At 29.2% G+C, this 20046-nt stretch overlaps 2 protein-coding genes across 8 annotated transcripts in view; both read left to right on the forward strand.

Annotated features, from left to right (window-relative positions):
• LOC149884689 (uncharacterized) overlaps positions 1-10582 on the forward strand; it is a 24021-nt gene extending 13439 nt beyond the window's left edge. For all 7 annotated transcript variants that reach the window (XM_090095082.1, XM_090095088.1, XM_090095085.1 and 4 more), the window contains 12 exons: positions 2073-2222; positions 2768-2914; positions 4083-4232; positions 4339-4488; positions 4595-4741; positions 5069-5239; positions 5827-5958; positions 6260-6433; positions 9395-9565; positions 9669-9778; positions 9864-9928; positions 10017-10582. In XM_090095082.1, the coding sequence (XP_089951208.1) occupies positions 2073-2222; positions 2768-2914; positions 4083-4232; positions 4339-4488; positions 4595-4741; positions 5069-5239; positions 5827-5958; positions 6260-6433; positions 9395-9565; positions 9669-9778; positions 9864-9928; positions 10017-10062 (1613 nt within the window). In that variant the 3' untranslated portion in view covers positions 10063-10582. The remainder of the gene's footprint in view (positions 1-2072; positions 2223-2767; positions 2915-4082; positions 4233-4338; positions 4489-4594; positions 4742-5068; positions 5240-5826; positions 5959-6259; positions 6434-9394; positions 9566-9668; positions 9779-9863; positions 9929-10016) is intronic.
• Positions 1-20046, forward strand: part of LOC145186731 (uncharacterized) — a 99025-nt gene that overhangs the window by 53381 nt on the left and 25598 nt on the right. The window contains exon 17 of the mRNA XM_090094547.1: positions 19357-19953. Within this exon, the coding sequence (XP_089950673.1) occupies positions 19357-19953 (597 nt within the window). The remainder of the gene's footprint in view (positions 1-19356; positions 19954-20046) is intronic.

The following is a 20046-nucleotide window of genomic DNA, read 5'->3' on the forward strand; positions in this document are numbered from 1 at the left end:
AGCATTAATACTTATAGTAACTACTTATAGTTTTCATAATCTTTGCCTTAATTGTTTTTTGGTGCATTTGTCACAATCAACTCTAAAAGACCTTTATATTTTTTATTACCAACTATGATATAGTCTTTTAAAAAGTCAACTACAGTATTTCCTATATATAAATTAGCATTTTTATTTTTTATTTATTTATTTTTTTTTTTGTAAAAAAAAATATTCCATCAATATCTTTTGTTGCAATATCTCAAAGATATTCCTGTAATAAATTACAAACTTGATCATATCTAATATGTTTTACAAAGTATTCATGTGGAACCTGATAATCAGGTTTATTCTTAACTGACTTTTACAATTTTGGTTGATTTATTTAACCTTAAAAGTTTTTTCAAATCATTTTTATGCTCATTTGCCTACTTCTCTAAATTACTTATACCTTCCTTAATTAGAAGCAATTGGTTATTACTCTGTTCCATGGTTTTAAGCAATTAACTCTGCCTATCAATGATTGGCTTATTCTGTTTGGTGAATTAGTTTAGAGCATTCTGTTGATCCAATTTTTTTAAATAAACATCTTTAACATCTTGCTTCACTTTGAGATATTCTGAGACTAAATGGTCTCTTTTTTCAACATTTTCAAGCTTAAGTAACAACATTCAATTTACTAAAGATAATTAAAAAACACACAGAATATATTTCTTATGTGAAACATATTATTCATGCTGGATTCACACATTTTTCTCCGGATAAGATAACACTAGATACGAATCTTTTCAAATCACTATTATTTCATTTATGGTGCTCATAGCTTCTACTCTGCCTTTGTTAATGAGTAATATTTTTTTATCTACATCAATCCTATTATGTGTATTTTGTTTTATCTCTTGCCTCAACTGTCAATACTTTGTCAATTCACTTAGAACATCAAGACACTCCTTTTGTGAAACAAAGTTGCCACTAAGTGCTTTTGAAGCAATATCACTAAGAGTGCTCAACTTTGTCTCTGCTAATGTTTTTATCTTTTCATTTTTTCAGCCTTTTTAATAAACTTTTTAATAAAAACTTATCTACAATACTTAGAAATTGCAAGCTAAATCTGTTGCCTCAATAGCTTTTTATTACTGGTGCTGCAACAATAGTGGATAAGAGTCCAACACTAAAAATACTTTATCCCGTAGATTTGGCTGTAAGTGATGTATCACTATTGCTAATTCCATTTAAGATTATGTGATATTTTTTACTCAGCTTTTTTCTAATGGCAAGCTCAGATTTTTTTATTATTAGTCTTTTGCAATCTATATCCAGAACCAGTGGCATGATCAATCAATGTCTAATTGTTGTTGGAATAATCCAACATACAAAAAGCTTTACTTTTTTCAATGAGTGCATCAGTATCAGAGTTGTTTTTAGTAGTAATAACATAATTATAAACACTTTGTAGTAAAGTCTCACTTTGTAAAGTTAATTTTCATTTTAAAACATATATGAAAGAAATGACCAACATTCTGTACACACCAAAATATAATGATGGTTTTTTCTGGCTGGTATTGTAATATCTTTTTGATCTCCCATAAAACTGGTGATTTCTTTATAGCTGGTTTTTTAATAGTCTGCCTTGGCTTCCAATACACACTTTTTAGGCTGTAGTCTTATTTTTACTTCTGAGAATGTATAAACTTATAACATTAAAATTAAATACATTGAAAAACACTATAACTTGCTGTTAAAAGAAAATGTTATGGGGTATTTCTATTTCAATAATCACTACTGTATATGCATTTATATATATTCATATATACATCCATATATATATGCATACTCATTCATGTATGCTTATACATATATATGTATATATATATATATGTATTTGTATGTATATGCATATACATATATATGCACTAATTCATATACATATATATGGTATATATGTATATACATATACATATGTATATGCATATATATGCATATATATAATACATTTTATATTTTATATCATACATGTGTTAATAATGTAATATATGTTTTTTTTGATGCTATAAAATTTTGAAGAAAGTTTTCATTTTTTTTCATTTTTCCAGATATATGGGGAAACTGGAATGAGTGGTCAAATTGTAGTTCAACACTTGGTAGCAGTATTATGAATAGAACAAGGACATGCAACAAAAACTATTCTTGCCAAGGAAACAGTACAGAGTTTCAAGAATGTAATAGCAGCAAAACTTTTGAAGGTGTCCAAAATATTCCAATTATATATACAGTTCATACAATACATTAATTACTAAATAGTATTAACTTAACAGAAGTTTTCTTTAATGATAATTACAGAATGTTCAACATTTGTTATTAATAAAAAGTGTTAAATATCAAAAATTTCTACTATATAATGTAAAATATTTAAAATATTTTCCTAAAGTTTAATAGGAGTTATGTAAATCTTACTGTATCAGTTTGCTTGTTATGATTGAAATTTTCAATGATTGCAATCTCTTTTTCTCATAATATTTATTTTTACTATTTAAGAGTTTTTACTAGAAAATGGCACATTTTCTAAACTTTTCATCATTTTTTTCATTTTGTTGAGTTCAAAGTTCAGCAATAGTATAAAAAAATGTTGATGAAAGAACAATAAATATTTAAGTTAACTGTATAATTTAAAGACTACCCTGAATGATAATGACACATGGGGTTTTTGAAATATTTCAAGAATCACTTAATCAATATTTATAATTTTAAATGGTTTAATTTATAATTTTCAAGTGTTTTTCTGTTACAGGAATTTGGGGTAATTGGAATGGATGGTCAAGTTGTAGTGCATTATGTGGCAGAGGTTATATGCTTAGAACAAGGAATTGCAGCAGTTCACAAATTTGTCTGGGAAACAACACTGAATATCAAGAGTGTAACAGTAGCATTTGTGAAGGTGTTTATTATACTTTGAATTCTTTTACATTTATCACAGGGGTTTTAGACACTATTGTTTAAAATCTGGATATAATTGTATATTTTTTTAATTTAAGTTTTTTTTTTTATTACATAACATAATCAACGATATAAAATGATTTAATAAAAGTCATTTTGGATTAAAGTGATGAATTTCTAGTTAATAGAATGTCATAAATTTTACTTTGTTAATGATTTTAATATTCATAAGCTTTAGTAAAAAATGCTTTTTATTGCAGAAGTATTTAAGCTTAAACTTATAAAAATCATTAATAAAGTCTAAACAAGAACAATAAAAATTGTTAGTATATACTATTATTAACCTTACTGTGCACCAGACTCTTAGACTTTGAGTCTTGTTACATGTTTAAAAACTTCTTTAAACATTTTTGTATTACCTGATCATTAAAATATTTTTTGAAACTTAAATCTTTTTACATAAAATTTTTTGCAAATGGGTTGTCAAATGAGATTTGTTAAGCCTATAACATTATTTTGTAAAGTTAAAGTTGATACAAAACATAACCATGGTTAATAAATAATAAATGAAAGAACATAATGTTCTATCATTTATAAAATACTAACAGACACGTTTTAGTGAATGAACTTTTTTTGGTTTTAGTTATGGTTTCCTCAGAATTTTTCATGATATATGATTGGTGGAAGCCACATTTAATTTTTGAAAGCATCAACAATGTGTTGTTTAAGACATCATGAATATTATTTTCCAGTCATTGTTTTTTTTCTTAATGTTGATGAATAACCACTATTTTAACCACTATTTGATATTCTATGAACAAATTCTAAACTCTATATTATATTTTATCAATAGATTTTAAGCTCTTATGTAATATTTTATCAACGGATTTTAAGATGATGTTTTATGAACAGATTTTAAACTCTAAATGACATTTATTAGTAATTATTCAAAATCAATGCAAGAACCAAAATGTTTTATTTTGCATAAATTTATATATTATATATAATATTATATATTTTAAAATAAAAATATTTTATTTTAAATAAAAATGAAGAAAAGTTAATTTTTTATTTATTAAAGAAAAGCAAGTTATTTATTTGTTACTTGTAAATACTTTTTTATAGTGAAATATTTTTCTCAATTAGCTTTAAACTTTATGCTTTAATAGAAATATGGGGTAACTGGAATGAATGGTCTATATGTAATTCATCGTGTAGCATTGGATATATGAACAGAACAAGAGTTTGCAACAATACACCACCTTGTATAGGGAATGAGGTTGGTTTCAAAAAGTGTGATAACAGCAAGAGTTGTGAAGGTAGATTTTGAAAAGTTTAGATAGTGATACATTCTATGTTATGTATAAATGATTGATACTTTTTTCAAATTTGTTCTGTTTGCAGAATAATCCTGTCTTATTACAGGTTCTTGGGATCATTGGAGTGAATGGTCAGCTTGCAATTCTTCATGTAGCAGTGGATATATGAACAGAACAAGAGTTTGCAACAATACATCACCTTGTATAGGGAATGAGGTTGATTTCAAAAAATGTGATAACAGCAAGAGTTGTGAAGGTAAATTTTGAAAAGTTTAGATAGTGATACATTCTATGTTATGTATAAATGATTGATACTTTTTTCAAATTTGTTCTGTTTGTAGAATAATTTTGTTTTATTACAGGTACTTGGGATCAGTGGAATGATGGGTTAAATTGCAGTTCTTTATGTGTCAGCAATATGACGGCTAGAACAAAAACATGCAACAACTCTAGTCTGTGTCCAGTTAATGTTACTAAGGTTGATTGCAACTGCCTTAGGAATTGCACATGTAAAAACATAACTATTTATATAATTAACATGCAATTTATCCTTATACTTTTTTTTATGGTGTAAATGTTATATAAAATATAGATAGGTTTTTGAGAATGGTTTAAATCAAGCTGACTGGATTTTTTAGAGTTGTTTATACCCATAAACTAATACAAACAAACATTTCATGCGTAATCTTTATCTATCACAAGTGTAATAATAATATCCAAAACTATAGATCATTTATTAAAAAACAGTTGAGAAAATTGGTAGTTTTAGGGCAATAAAATGTTTTCTAAGAATCTTTTGTCTTTTTTTTTTAATAATTTAAAAAAATTTAATATAGATGTTTGGAGCAGTTGGAGTGATTGGTCAGTTTGTAATTCTTCATGCGGCAGTGGCTCTATGTTTAGAACACGGCTGTGTACAGTTACCTATGGATGCATTAGTAATGCATCCAATTGCCAAGGAGTTGGAATTGAAGAGAATACCTGCATTAGCAATCTCATGTGTCAAGGTGCATTAATAAAAGAAATTGTGATGTAGTTTTGATAAATGTTTGTTTTAGATTAGAAACTGAATTTTTTGTATGGTTTTTTTGTTTTTTTATTTCTAAAGCTTTTGGTAAAACAAAAATACTGATTATGAGTATGAAGTTGTGGCTTAAATGTGTTTTTAGTTTTCTTTCAGAGAGATTGGTTTTCTTTAGAATGGATTGACATTAAAAAACAAACTATTTACATTTTAATGTTTTTAATTTTTTCGTGTCTTCTTAGAGTAACATCCTAAACTTTACAGAGAGGTATTTTTCAATCAAAAAATATTATAAGGAATAATGATTGGTCTAAAATGTTTTTTGAATGATTTTTAGGGAATTCAAATCTATGATCTAATTCCAAACTCATCTACAACTCATCAACTCAACTCCAACTTATCAACTGATCTACAAATCATCAACTCAACTCAAACTCATTGACTCAACTCCAGCTCATTAAAATCCAAATCTATGATCAAACCAAATGTCTTAAAGCTTTGATTATGTTCCATAACTGAATATAAAATGTTGGCCATTAAACTTAATCTTTTTTTCCTTTTTTTTTAAAGCGGAATGGAGTTTGTGGGCACCTTGTAGTGTAACTTGTGGTTCGGGCATTAAGTCTAGAGCACTTCTCACAGTTGCAAGAAATTCTTCAACCTCAATACAAACTGAGGGTTGTAACATTCCAAAATGTCCAGGTAATAAAGTTGTAATTAAGTTGTGTTACAATGAAGCTATCAGTTCATATTTAACAAGTAGAGTTACAAAGAACTCTTCTTTGTTTGGTCAAATTTAAAAATGTAAAGTTTGCTTGAATCAATTTATGTTTGAATCATTTTAACAATGATTCAAGGATAAAATGACTATTAAAAGTGAACACCCAATGATATGGCGATGTTATAAAAATTTCCTTTAACAGGAAAACGATATATAAACGAAGTAGAGTTATAAATAACTGATCTTCAAAGCATTTTTTAATAAGCAAGTTTAATTTTTAAGTTGATGGTATGTGGGGTGCATGGCAAAGTTTTACCTCCTGTTCGCAATCTTGTGGAAACGGCATAAAAGTGCGTAATCGAAGCTGTGATGAGCCATATCCTAGTAATGGTGGACAAGATTGTTTTGGTATAAGTGAAGACTACCAAAGTTGTGAAACAAATGAGATTTGCCCAGGTCAGATTTTTATCTGCTCTTGAACGATTTATTGTAATTTGCTTGAAGATGCTTTCAAAGATTTAAAAAAGTTTTTTTTTTTTTTTTTATAAAAGGATAATCTAATTATACTGAAGATTATTATTTTTTACTAAAGGTTTTGAAATATTATCTCTTTTTTTAATAATTCAAAAATTTCTTGTTTGGCTCACTTTGTTTTCTCACTAGATCTAAGAGAGTGGTAATAACCTCAATCAGTTTATATACTGATTAGAGTGTTTGGCTGCTAGACTGCTTCCTTCTATTAAGAGGTAGCAAAAAGAACTTAAAAATATGTATAAAACTTCAGTATAAGTATTCATAAAGAACGTTTTTATATGTAATTTACTCAGATCTCATGAGCATACAATATGCTCAAAGTATATTGAATTTCGTGTTCGAGAAATTAACAGTCTTAAAAGATGACTATTAGGGTGGTAACTTTTTTTAAATTTATATGGTCATGGTACTACAGTATGAGGAATAGTCTAAAAACATTTACATTGTTTTTATTTATTGTTTGATCAAAAACTTCACCCGCCAAATAAAACATTTTACCAATTGTTCACAATTGCTAACAACAGTATTATTTAACAGAAATATTCTAGAAAGAACTTCTTCTTGTTGGATATTTTTCATATTTAGAAATATATAATTAAATTGCTATATTTCTTACCTATTACTATTGCTTATTTCTTAGTGCGAATCTAAAACTAATTACACACACACACACACACACACACACACACACACACACACACACACACACACACACACACACACACACACACACACACACACACACACACACATATGCGCTTGTGAAATATACTGTAAATATATTTCACAAGCGCAATTCCCTTGGGGCTCAGAACGCGTGATTCACAGCGGTATGTCATATTTTAGTGAAAATAAAATATGATTTCATGTTTATAAAGCGCCCTGGTCAAAAAGAAGAAAAATTAACTTTTGCTGGTATATTTGATATCACCTGTACAAATGGTGTGTGGCTTAGTGGGGAAGATAAGTAGCTGTATGAAAAGTAAGTCTTAAGTGGCGGAAAGGTGAGGTACACCACGTCAAAATACGTACTAGTGCATCCCTGTAAAACAATAAAGGAGTCCAGTCAGTCCACAATGTTATTCCCTAGTTCCTCGACAAAACCTCTCTCCTCTAGCGACTCAGAAAACAACTCAGACACCAAAGACGACAAATCCTACGAGCCCCCTGAAAAAAAAAATATTGTCTTGCCACATCATTCAACAACTGCTGCAGTTACCTTAGTCAGGAATGTTAACATTAGCTCCGGGAAGGTGGCTGCATTATGCAAGCAGTTATCTGCTGACGGTATCAGCTTACCCACGTCCTCAGATGTAGGAATTCTGAAAGCAATGAAGAAGCAGGCTGAAAAGATGAAAATAAATATGAAGAGAACTTTGAAGGAAAAGAATTGACCACTGCATTCTGATGGAAGAAGGTTAATAGCAAGGAACTGCAAGTGGTTTTCATCAAAAACGCTGAAAAAAAAGTCAGATTGGGAGCACTAACCCTGGAAAGTTCAAACAATTGCCATGGGTATAAAAGATATTCTGGATTATTTTGAATTATGGGCATTAACAAAAATGATTGTCACGGATATAACGGCTGTGAATACTGGCAGGAAAAATAGAGTTGTAGTCATTCTATAGCGTCAGCAGAAATTGCTGATTTTACCTGTGGCAACATGTTTTGGACCACGTTTTAAAATGTGTCATGGATGAAACTTTTGGAGATGCTACTCGTTCTCCAGACATTGCGTACAATATCGTCGATGATATTGTAAGGGAATATGGTTCTCTAAAAACAAAATTTGTGCAGAGACCGACAAGATTGAATCTCCTACTATTGCATGGAGAGATGGGATGTTGTTTCTTTTGGAACTGGAATATGCCAGTTCACTATTTCCTCGAAAATGGAGAATTCCCGTACATTAAATTTCCCGGGCTCATTTGAGCAATCAACAGTGGAATTCACATGGAATCTATGCTATCCTGGCTTTTATTTTATTGCCTCAAACGAGAAATTGGTTGTAGCAGATTTATTTATTTGTGGAATTTGTTTTGACATTCGGTTTTCAGATCACCATTTTCAAGTAAATTCCTAAGTTAGAAGAAAGTGTTCAAAATTATAAAAATGTTAAAAAGTGTTTTGATAAACACTGGAGTATAGAACCCTCAATAATTGACAGCCAGTGCAGAAATATTTGTGTAGAGAGGGCCATACATTTAATGCAATCTTTGAATTCCAAAACTCCTGAGAGTCTCAATTTACGCTTTATATTCAGCAACAAGAACTTATGACATAACATGTTGCTTCGCTTTCAACAACATTGTTGCACAAAGAACAAATTATATATTTTTTGGTGGGTGATATTTTTGAAATGAAAACCAAAAACAAATATAGATTTCCTCATTTCAACAATTTTTTCTCTTAGTGTAGGACCATTGCCGTCACATTTTCTAAAAAAAAATTCAAAACCTTATCATCCTAATAACTTTCATCTTGCAAAACAAAAGTTACTAAACATTTTTGGGCTACATTCAAACATAAGCTCTTCCGAAAAGCGAAGCAAAAAGTATGTTAAAGTTTAAAGTTACTTAAGAACAAGCGTGACTAGCAACTGTGTTACATTTTTGTTGACGAGGGGGGTTTTTCCCATTTGAATTAATTTCTAGGGGATGATTTACATGAACTGCTACTTTACATATGGTTTATTTCTTCGAGAATAAATTCCTGATGCGATCAAATCCATGTTAAGTCAAAGATCGTTTTAAAAGAGGCAGTGTTGAGTGCAGAGGCAGTGCAAAATAAGATTTATTGTGACCTGCAATAGCTTAATTTTTTTCTCTATATAAGTTTTTGTATAATATTTCGATATAAATTATCTTTGGCTTTTCTTCTTAGTGCATGGAGGGTGGTCAGAGTGGTCACCTTGGCTTTCTTGCAATAAACCATGCAACGGAGGAGTTCTTGTAAGATTTCGTAGTTGCACAAATCCAAAACCTCTCTTTGGTGGAAAAGTATGCGAGGGGGAAAAAAGTGAAGTGCAGCCGTGCAACATTCAAAAATGCATAAGTAAAGATTCCTCTTTTTTTTTCTTTCTTTTGAAGCGAAATATTGTTATATTTACGTTCTGCGAATGCAACTCTGATGTAAGCGATTGCTACTTTCAATATAGGAGTACCTTTAAATTTGCAAACGTATCTTATTGAAGAAGATTATGTTGAACGATACAATGTATTAAACAGCGAACCTTCCTTGACTTTAAAAGCAAAAATTACAGCTGCGGTAAAAAGATTTTCTCTTCGTTTTTTACACCATGGAATAATCAATCAATTTTCATTTGGATTTAAAATGCTTTACATATTTTTAGATTAAAAAACTTTACGAAGAGCTTAACGTATACGTCGCTTTTGACGTTGCAATCCACTCTTTTCGGTAAGTTGAAAGGTTCTATAAACTTTGGTGAAATTTTCTTTTGAAATTTTTACATATTTTAGTTCGGCTGATATTTTTCGTTACATAGAAATGAAACGTATTTTCACACAAACGATGAACAGGAAAAGACGTGAGATTTCTAATACTTGGACAAAAAAGTTTTAGAAGCTGAAGATGTTAAATTATAATTTTCGCTTGAAGAATTTTGGTATTTGAAATACAAGCGACAAATATTAAAATAATAAATATAAAATATTAAGTATGTTAAATGAAGTACGCTTCAGATTTTTTATTGTAAATAGAATTATAAAAATAACAGTACATACATACATACATACATACATACATACATACATACATACATACATACATACATACATACATACATACATACATACATACATACATACATACATACATACATACATACATACATACATACATGCATACATACATACATACATACATACATACATACATACATACATACATACATACATACATACATATATACATACATACATGCATACATATAGACAAACAGACATCAACTGCACTATTGCTGTAAATGATTGGTAGATTAAAACAAAAATCCCTTTTTTATCATGTGACGACAGTATATGGGATATTTTTTAATGAATAGTTTAAACACTCGATTGGCGCACTTTTTTTTCTCATAAGAAACAAATTTTAACCTCGTTTTTTTTTTTTTTTTTAATAAGTAGTTTAAAGGGAATTTTAAAAAACAAAGAATATTTTTTCTACGTTTCTCAACTTATTCTTTTGTGAATTTTATGAAATTCTCTCTCTATTCTTTTTTTTTTTTTTTTTTTAAACCAAAGATTGAACTTTTTAAAAAATGAAAAACTTTTTTATGGCTATTAATAAACAAAATGTAAACCAAACAGTTACATGAACATTAATAGCAAAATTTAAGATTTTACTAGTATAAAGCTTAGTCGAAGGCCCCTAATGAATTTTTTCAAAAATACTTAACTAAAATAAAACGAAGAATATATCATGTATTTATGCATGACATTACGTACGATTGAGAATCTTGAGTTTTTTTTTTTTTTTGTATTTGTTAGCAGGTAATAAAACAGGTAAAGCAGGTAAATAAAACAGAGAAAAGTTAATTGAAACAAAAGACTAAGATTTTCGACAAAAACTTTGTGGTTGAACTCTTTAAAATTGTCAATTTTTTTTTTAATGAGGAAAATAATAAAAGTAAAAAAAATTTTCAAAAAATGACAATTGGATTTTTTGAGAAACAAAGCTATGAAAACGTCAAACTTTTTTTAAGAAGCAAATTTCATTTATACAATTCCTTTAATAAGTCCGACTATTGTCGGACTTATTAAAGGAATTGTATAAATGAAATTTATACAATTTAATAAGTCCGACTATTGACTTATTGAAAGATGCAATTTTTAAAAAGCTTGTTTGTTTGTTGTTGTTTTTTTGTTGTTTTTTTTTGATATGCAAAAAACGACTCTGACTTCTGAAAAATTTTGACTTTTTGATAGTCAAAATACTATAAGAATTCAATTTTTTTTAATGAAAAGTTTTTATCATTTACAACAACCACAGTAAAAGGAATGTTGAAAAACCTGGCCGAAGATCAAAAAATTTGTGGAACAACAAAAAAGTATGTGTATAATATGCTTTTGAATCACTGAATCCGAATTTACCATTAGAGCTGCACTATTCATTATGGCAGATCCGAAATGGCGGTATTTTTGAACACATTTCCTAAGTTTTTTAGTGTTTCGTTTTTCATTTACTTAATAGAAACTTTAAAACTGTCGATCCGTTCGAAACCCGAGCTTTTTTTCTCTTCATTTTTGTACTTGAGCAATCTAAAAAAACTTAACAGATAAAAAAATTAAATAGAAATTAAAAGTTTTACTTAATTCGGTTAATAAAATAATAGAGATATTATAACGAAGTCTTTCATCGATGATCGTGAAGACCTGTTTTGGTTACCTGCAAGTTTTCTAAAGCGGAGAAAAATACTTTAAAAACACGCGTTTTCACAGATAGAACAATAATCTTCCTACAGATGATAGAGTTTGTTGTTAGCTGTAAGAGATCAGATTCCATTAAAATATCGGATAGCATTAGCACTTTTTAAACGAAAGATTTTTTGATTTTTTTTTCAGCCTAAAGTTTATCGTTTTTATAGCTTATCGCTGACCGCGATATTAAAAAAAATATATGAATAGATTTTATGAGAAAATGAAAAGGAGATTTTTTTGAGAATGATTTTAAAAAAAGATTTTTGAAAAAAAGGAAAACGAAGATTTCAAAGTGAAAATAGTTCAAATATAGAAAGATACTTTGGTCAGGAGTCCAAAGGTGGTAAGATAAAATATTTGAGTGGCTTATTACATATTATTATCGGTATTCACATACTATTCTAAAAAAGAGAGTAAAAGTTTGAAAACTTATAAAGGGAAATTTTAAATGTGATATTTATTTTAGCTTTCAAACATGAATCATGTGTTTTCAAAAATGTCAATTCGCTTTTCAAACTTTCAAAAATTAATTTGACTATTAGGGGAAAGGTGCCTATGATGGCATAGCGCCTATGATGGGATACTGGTCATATTTCCAAAAATATTAGTTTTGGTGCATGAGTGATTAGACTAACATGTGTATATTAGTAATTCATTACTTCTGGCTAAAATTCGTCCCTCTGTCATAAATAATGCTTTTGTAATCAACAAACATAAATTTTCGCATGTGGTGTTGTAGTTTTAATGCCCTCATATATTTAGAATTACGATTTTATTATACATCATACAGAAGTGAAATTTTCATGCATTTCATCTGCAGGCTTTGTACATTTATTAGAATACTTGTTTTAATGCTATGTGTAGAATAAGGTAGACATAGCTTGTTTTAATAAATATGGTGACTCTTTCCTATGATGGCATACCGAGGAGTTGCCATCATAGGAAAGTCTGCAAAATGAATTGAAAAAAATGCCTGAAATAAATTTTAATGCTCATAAAAAGGTGATCAGGCTAAGAACAAAGATGAAATATAAGAGTTTGAGAAACCAACACATTTGGAAATGAAATCTCCCCCATCAGAAGCTTCCATATGCATTGGATCTTCTGTTTTAACCAAAGGATATGATCTAGTATACAAAAGTTGTGTCCGGTGCCTTTAGCAACCCCTAAAATTGAATTGAAAATGGTATGAAAACGTGGAAAAACTGGACCTCTAAATAGCACACCGGATATCCAAGAATTAAAAGATAAAGCAAAAGAAAAAGATAACAAAGAAAAGGAAAAATTAGTTAGAAAAACAAAAAGACGACTGTTGAAGAAAAATACTGCAGTGAGGAGATTAAAGGAAGTAATAATAAAATGGATTTCGAATCTGATACAGCATTTTTGTATTGTTATAAACTTTATTCGCTGTCTTGCTCTAAAGAACCATGGATGCAGATCTTGGTGTCATTGTTTATGTGCAAGCATAAAGAAAAGTAGAAAAAAATTTATATGAGAACTATGCTCATAGACCAAATATTTATTATTAATTTTGTTTTTTTGATAAGTTGTGTTTCCATTAATAAAAAACAAAAAAAGTTCTTGTTTGTCTAATTTCTTTAAAGTGTGCCATCATAGGAGCAGTTAGTTGCCTATGATGGCATACTTGTACTTTTTTTTTTAATGGTATAAACTTATAAAAAAGCAAGATAGTAAAATTTCTGAGGTTAATTATTATTCTGCATGCTAGAGGGAAAACACCCATGTCAAAAATTATTTTTTAAGTTTTCAAGTAATGACTCAGAGAAACGTCAAAGTTAAGTATGCCATCATAGGCACCTTTCCCCTAATTTGCAAATAATCTCTTTGTGAACCTTAGAATGTAAAGATATTGAATTGAAAAAGTTATATTAACACATAGTTTATAAAATTATAGTTTCAAGTTCAATCAAAAGTGTTTCAATATCAATGAGAAATGAAAAGTATATACAAACAATATATAAGTATAAAAATAGAATATCTTTTTGAAAAAAAAATATCCTTGTGTTTCTACATGATTTGTTTTAAGGTGATTCTTTTTAAAAAAATGTCTGCCATTTTGGTTGTTCTGTTAAACATTTTATGGTTTTTATGGTTTCCTGAAAAATCTTACATATAAGCGTAAAGCATGTAAACGAAATAAATGTGAAAAAATAAACACGCCTTTTTTTTTTTAGTAATTGTATTAATCAACTATCATGGGCGCCGGCAGGATTTTCTTCAAGGGGGGGGGGGGGGGGGCAAAATAAAATTCAAAAGTGATATTTCATAAACTACAAAAATGCATCAATTAATCAAGTTATTTTATTAAACCAGTGGCAACAGAAAATTAAAGAAAATGTAAAAATAAAAATACAAGAGTTAAATCATTGTTATTCAGTAAATAGAAATTGTAGTCGTCTGAGTTCACTGCCAAACTTATTTACAATTTGTTCCATAAACTCAGATTTTCTGGAGCGTATTTTTTCACGATGCACGCTCAGCATGCAAAGCCCAGACAAACGCTCATAATGCTAATAATGCTAAATTATACCAAATAATGCTAAATTATACAATAATATAATGATTAGTTAAAAAGTTAATCAAATTAAATATATATAATTATAATAATCAACATTTAGCTAGCAAAAAGTACAAGGCAATAGTATTATTTAAATGAATATAACACAATAAAAAGGAAAAAAATAAATAGAAATGCAATACAAACAAGAAACTTTGCCAACAAACAAAAAAACAACAGCATAAAAAAGTAAATGAAACTGACACATTAAAAAATAATTTGAAAAATTTGATCAGTGCATCCAACTCTTTCTTGGTTAGTTCGAAGTTTATTTGTTTGCGTAAGAACTTTGTTATTGTAATTCGATTTCTTTTTTATTATTATTACTTTTTATTGTATTGTTTTTTCAAAACTTAATGGTGGTCAGAAACACTGTATACTATAACTAGATGAAGTTTATGTTAAGCCTTTGCTGAGTTATCATCGGGGCCATTGTTTGGTAAAGCACTAAATGATAAATCAAGTATAGTAAAAAACCGTACTGACTTTCATGTTTTAATGTTTTTATGGTGGACCAAAGTTTTTAGTTGAAATATTGCTAGTAAATAATAAGACTCGTTATATTGTTATTGACTAAATTAAGTAGGCAAAGGATAATAATATAGTAAAGGCAAACGATAGATTAAATAAGTATTTTTCTCCTTTGTTAACCACTAATGGCTTTTTTTTTCTTTTTGACTTTAGTACATTTATTGAAGTCTATACAAAACAATTAGATCACTAAAACGTCTAGTAAAATTGATTTTAATTGTGAAAGGGGAAAATGAAATGAAAATTGGAACACATCAGAAAGCTTAAAAAATTAGAAAAAGGTGAACTGGTTAAAGTATTTAAGCTGACTTATGTTGCTGCTAAAATCCTAAACCCATTGAGAGACAAAAAGTTGATACATGTTTGAAAGTATTTTGTGGAAAAATTATTATTGCATTGAAGTGCCATCGAGGTACAGAAGGTGAAAGTGTTGATAGAACTACTCTTTTCTTTGCATATTTCAATTTGTTAATAAGGATTGCTTTGAAATTTACACAAACCCCATAGAAAGAGCATTTGGAACTCTTAGATAATTTAGAGAAAAAACTTATTTTATAATTCCCAACAAGTGATAGAAGTATCAGCAAAACGAAACTAGTTCTTCAGAAAGGCAGCAACTATTTAAGCGATGCTGCTACATCTGCTTATGATTGGGATAAGTGTTTTTATACACTTTCAGAAGATGAGTATGAGATGTTTAATCATTTACATAAATGTTTAGATGATCTGATGTCAAATCATTGTTAGTTTACATTACAGATTATGTTTCTAGGAAAAGCAAAGATGATGAGATGGTACTTTTAAAGATTATGGTAACAAATGAAGTTACACATCTGCCTTAGACAGTTGTTGATTGAAAATACCTGGAGATACAAATTGTGAATGGGTATGCTTAAGTTACATTTTATTAAATTATGTTGGCACATCAAACATTTGTAAATATTCTCTGTCCTGTTTATTCATGGATATTGCATGTGTGTATGATTTCACCAAGATTAAAAGAAGTGAATCCCATATTCTAAATAAATTTATTCTTTAACAATCATTGTCATATGCACTCACCAGAATCAGAAAAGGAACTTAAAGCTTAAGCTTTTAAGTCTTGACAACAGATAGTCTATCACCCCGACGGATCTGCCTTGAGAAATTCTGGGTCATCGAAAACGAACGAAAAACGAAGAAATCGACAAAAAGCCGACTTTAGCAGCTAAATGATCGAGCCAGTACCAACGGATCACCACATTGGTTCACGACATTGGGTGCACCAATTTTTCGGATGAGCTTTGTGAAACTACAAAAAGTTTCCATTAGGCCGAGAAGCGATCCGAGTTGTTTTTAGTAGTAAATATTTGGTAGTAATTTTTTACATTGTTTTACATCTTTTTTTTGTCATCTCTCCTGTTCAATGTTGCGGTATGTTTACATTTGTGGCTTGTGTCTTATAAAAAAACATTGATCTGATTGATTGCTGAGCTGATGAAAATTCAAGAATATCAATTATCTTTTATGAGCTTCCTCTTAACAAAATTATACAGAAATATTTCATGCTTATTGGTTTTAGACTGACTTTTATTTACTTCAGGTTTTACTATGAATTAAGCTACAAGCTCCTACTATTGCAGTTATAGAGGTTTCAAACTTGGCAATTGAAACTTAAACATAGATTTAAACTGCTAAGGAATTTTTAATATGATAACAATGGTTAATGAAATTTTAATGAATTTTTGAGCTTTTTATCGTTTTTGGTTGTTTTCGGTTGCGATACCTATTTATCATTTATCTTATTAGCAGGTTGATGAGTCTCCGTGTTTACGTCTTTTCCCAATTGTTTATAACTTTTGTTCTTTCCGTTTTATCATTTACTTACGTGATAGGCTGATGAATCATCGTGTGTATATGTTCTCCCGGTCGTTGTTTTTACCCTTTCTTCTTTTCGCTTTATCACTTATTTAAATGGCAGGTTGAATAAGTCTCCGTGTGTACGTCTTTTCTCAGTTGTAGTTTATTAAACTTAATTCTTTTTGCTTTATCATTTATTTATATGAAGAGTTGACGAGTTATCTTGTGTATGTATTTTCCAATCGCTGTTTTTAATTTAATTCTCCCTCCTCTCAATTGTGACTTTCTCTGTCTCTGTGCCATTCGCAAATTAAACAGCAAAATTTTGTATAAACAAGCTGTAATCTAAGCAAAAGTACAATTACTTTAAAATCGCCACAAATTTTCCAAACGGGTTCACTGCATATAAGTTTTTAAAGAAGAAACCTCAAAAACTTAATGAAGAAATCTCAAAAACTTAAAATCTTCTAAAAATCCAATATAGTGTTTTATGCAGCATCACAAGATCTTCTTGGAAAACTAATATAATCTGTTTCAGATTGAAATACTTCTTCAACCATGTTTAATGGAATCGAACAGTCATCACTAAAAGTATCAATTAAAAAAAAGATTTTATCATTTTTTCCCTGTATGAGTCAGCTACTTGATCATCATACTGAATTGAAGGATTAGAGTTTATGAAAAATGATTAAAGGTTTCAAAATTAAGATCTCTCTGAAAAAAGATTATTTTTCTTTAAAAGCTAAAATAGCTAAGGAAGATCGGATAAATTTTTTCTTTTCCTTGATGAAAAAATTCAGACTTTGTAGTTTTTGTATTATATCGGTTAAAAAAAATATCTTGCAAAAAGTTCATATCACAAGGAATTCAAATGTTTTTTTGTTTTTTTAATTAAAAAAGAATTTATTGGCTCTAATAATGCTACAAACCTATAAAAACACCACTACTTAAAAGCCACCATGCAGCAAAATAAAACGATGAGAAGTTTGGTTTGTCACATCCAATTCATTAATAAAATTTTTAGACAGTGATTTCTAGTATTTGATCGAATATAGTTTACAACTTCTAACACTGATTTTAGAACGATCGGAAAATTTAAATGTTTGCTATTAAATGCTCTCAATGAATCACAAGATGAACTGGAATGAACTTTGGATAATTAGGATCAACTTTTAATAAGCCAATCATTGTTGGTGCACCATTGCTGGTGCACCATCAGTATCAACAATAGCAAGTTTGTTGATAGGCAAATTGTCTTTAACTAGAACCTTTTCGAGGGCTTCCTTTGCATCAACTCCATGAGTTGTGTCTTTCAGCTCAACCAACTTTAGTAACTCTTCTTTCACAATTGCATCTTATGCTACATATCTAACAAATGTTGCCATTTGAGGTTTAACTTGAATATCTGTTGATTCATCCAGAGCTAAACTGAATGCTTCATATTTTTAAGTCATTTAAAATTGCTGCTCAATATAAGGACAATCTCAGATATTCTTCTATCAGTTGAATGTCGAGAAAAAGGAATTTGTAAAATCAATCAATGGACTTTGCTATTTAAGGGATCTAAAACTGAGAGGATATCTGAAATACTTTGCTTTACAAATTCTCCATCAGCGATTTGCTCTTACAATATAAGGATGAAGTAAGGATGTTTCACTTATTTGAAAACTTCATACTTCATGTTTAAGGATGTTTTACTCTTAAAATATTCCATGCTTTTACAAAACTTGCCTTTGTTGTAATACTTGATTTTTTACTGAAAGATGAAATTATTCATTTTATGCTTAATCATTGTTTTGAGCAGTTCAGTTTTATTTTTCCTATGATTTGAATTCAATGGATATTCCTTTGAAAACCCTTGTCAGCAAGTTCTGTATTGTGAATTGAATATTGGTTTATTTTCTTTTTCAATAAATGCAAATTTTTCTGTCCAATCTCCATGAAATATTTTTTTCTGGTCATTAACTTTTCGTTTCTTATTGTTGTTGCAAAGAGAATTCGTCAGGTTAGAATTATTTTGTTCTATCTCCCATTTGAAAAGTTAAAAGAAAGTTTTTGAATTTTTCTATAAGTAAAAATTACTTAAAGTTTTACTATTACTTTTTTAAGAAATAACTTATTCTTCAAATACTTTATATCTAAAGAAACTATTTAGAAAAAAATTTTTAAAAATAAAATGTATTTTAAAAGTAATCGTTACTAAGTAAAATCAACAATTCATTTTCTCCCAACGTTTAAAATTGGAGATAGAACAAAATAATTCTAACCTGATGAATTGTTGTTAGTATTTGCTTTATCCCTTTTGAAACAATAAGTTTCGTGATAAGGTAAAGTTAACACGAAAAGAGCCGCGATGAAATTTCCAATAATCAAATGCGGTTCGCGAGCAGCGTTTTGGCTAACTCTGATCTATACGGTCAAATCAGCCTCTGCATTTTTTGAACCATTTCGCGGTGAAGATCCAGTTGTCTGGAAAGTTGTACATTCAACTAACACCACCAAGGCAATCTTCAAGGCAGTTATACCGAAACAATTGTGGAGCAACGGATACAAATGTCGAGGAATACTTTCGCCAGGCTATGTATATCCCTTATCTCGATTCATTAATCGATTCGCTTCAAACGCGGTTCTCAGAAGATAACATTGCTCAATTTAACCTTTGTTTTCTTCATCCTGCAAAGATGAGAACTTTAACTTGTGAAAAGTTCATTGAGAAAATGTCAACTGTCAATGAAGTATACAAAATTGATAACTTTAAGCTCCTTAGTGTAATTTGGTTTGATTTTTGGGCCATTCAATCTTTTAAAAACACAATAAACGAATTCACAGATTTACTACCAAGGACTGTGTTCTACCCTGCTGTTCGTGAAGCTTTGCTCATTTTAATAACACTGCCAACAACAACATGTACTGTAGAAAGATCATTTAGTACATTGCGGCGCGTGAAAACTTGGCTACGATCAACCATGTCCAATGAGCGTTTGTCTGGGCTTTGCATGCTGAGCGTGCATCGTGAAAAAATACGCTCCAGAAAATCTGAGTTTATGGAACAAATTGTAAATAAGTTTGGCAGTGAACTCAGACGACTACAATTTCTATTTACTGAATAACAATGATTTAACTCTTGTATTTTTATTTTTACATTTTCT

This window comes from Hydra viridissima, unplaced genomic scaffold (genome assembly GCF_058129835.1).
Source record: "Hydra viridissima isolate aposymbiotic clone 2 unplaced genomic scaffold, HvirCarnegie_v1 scaffold_8, whole genome shotgun sequence".
In the NCBI taxonomy this organism is placed as follows: Eukaryota; Metazoa; Cnidaria; class Hydrozoa; order Anthoathecata; family Hydridae; genus Hydra; species Hydra viridissima.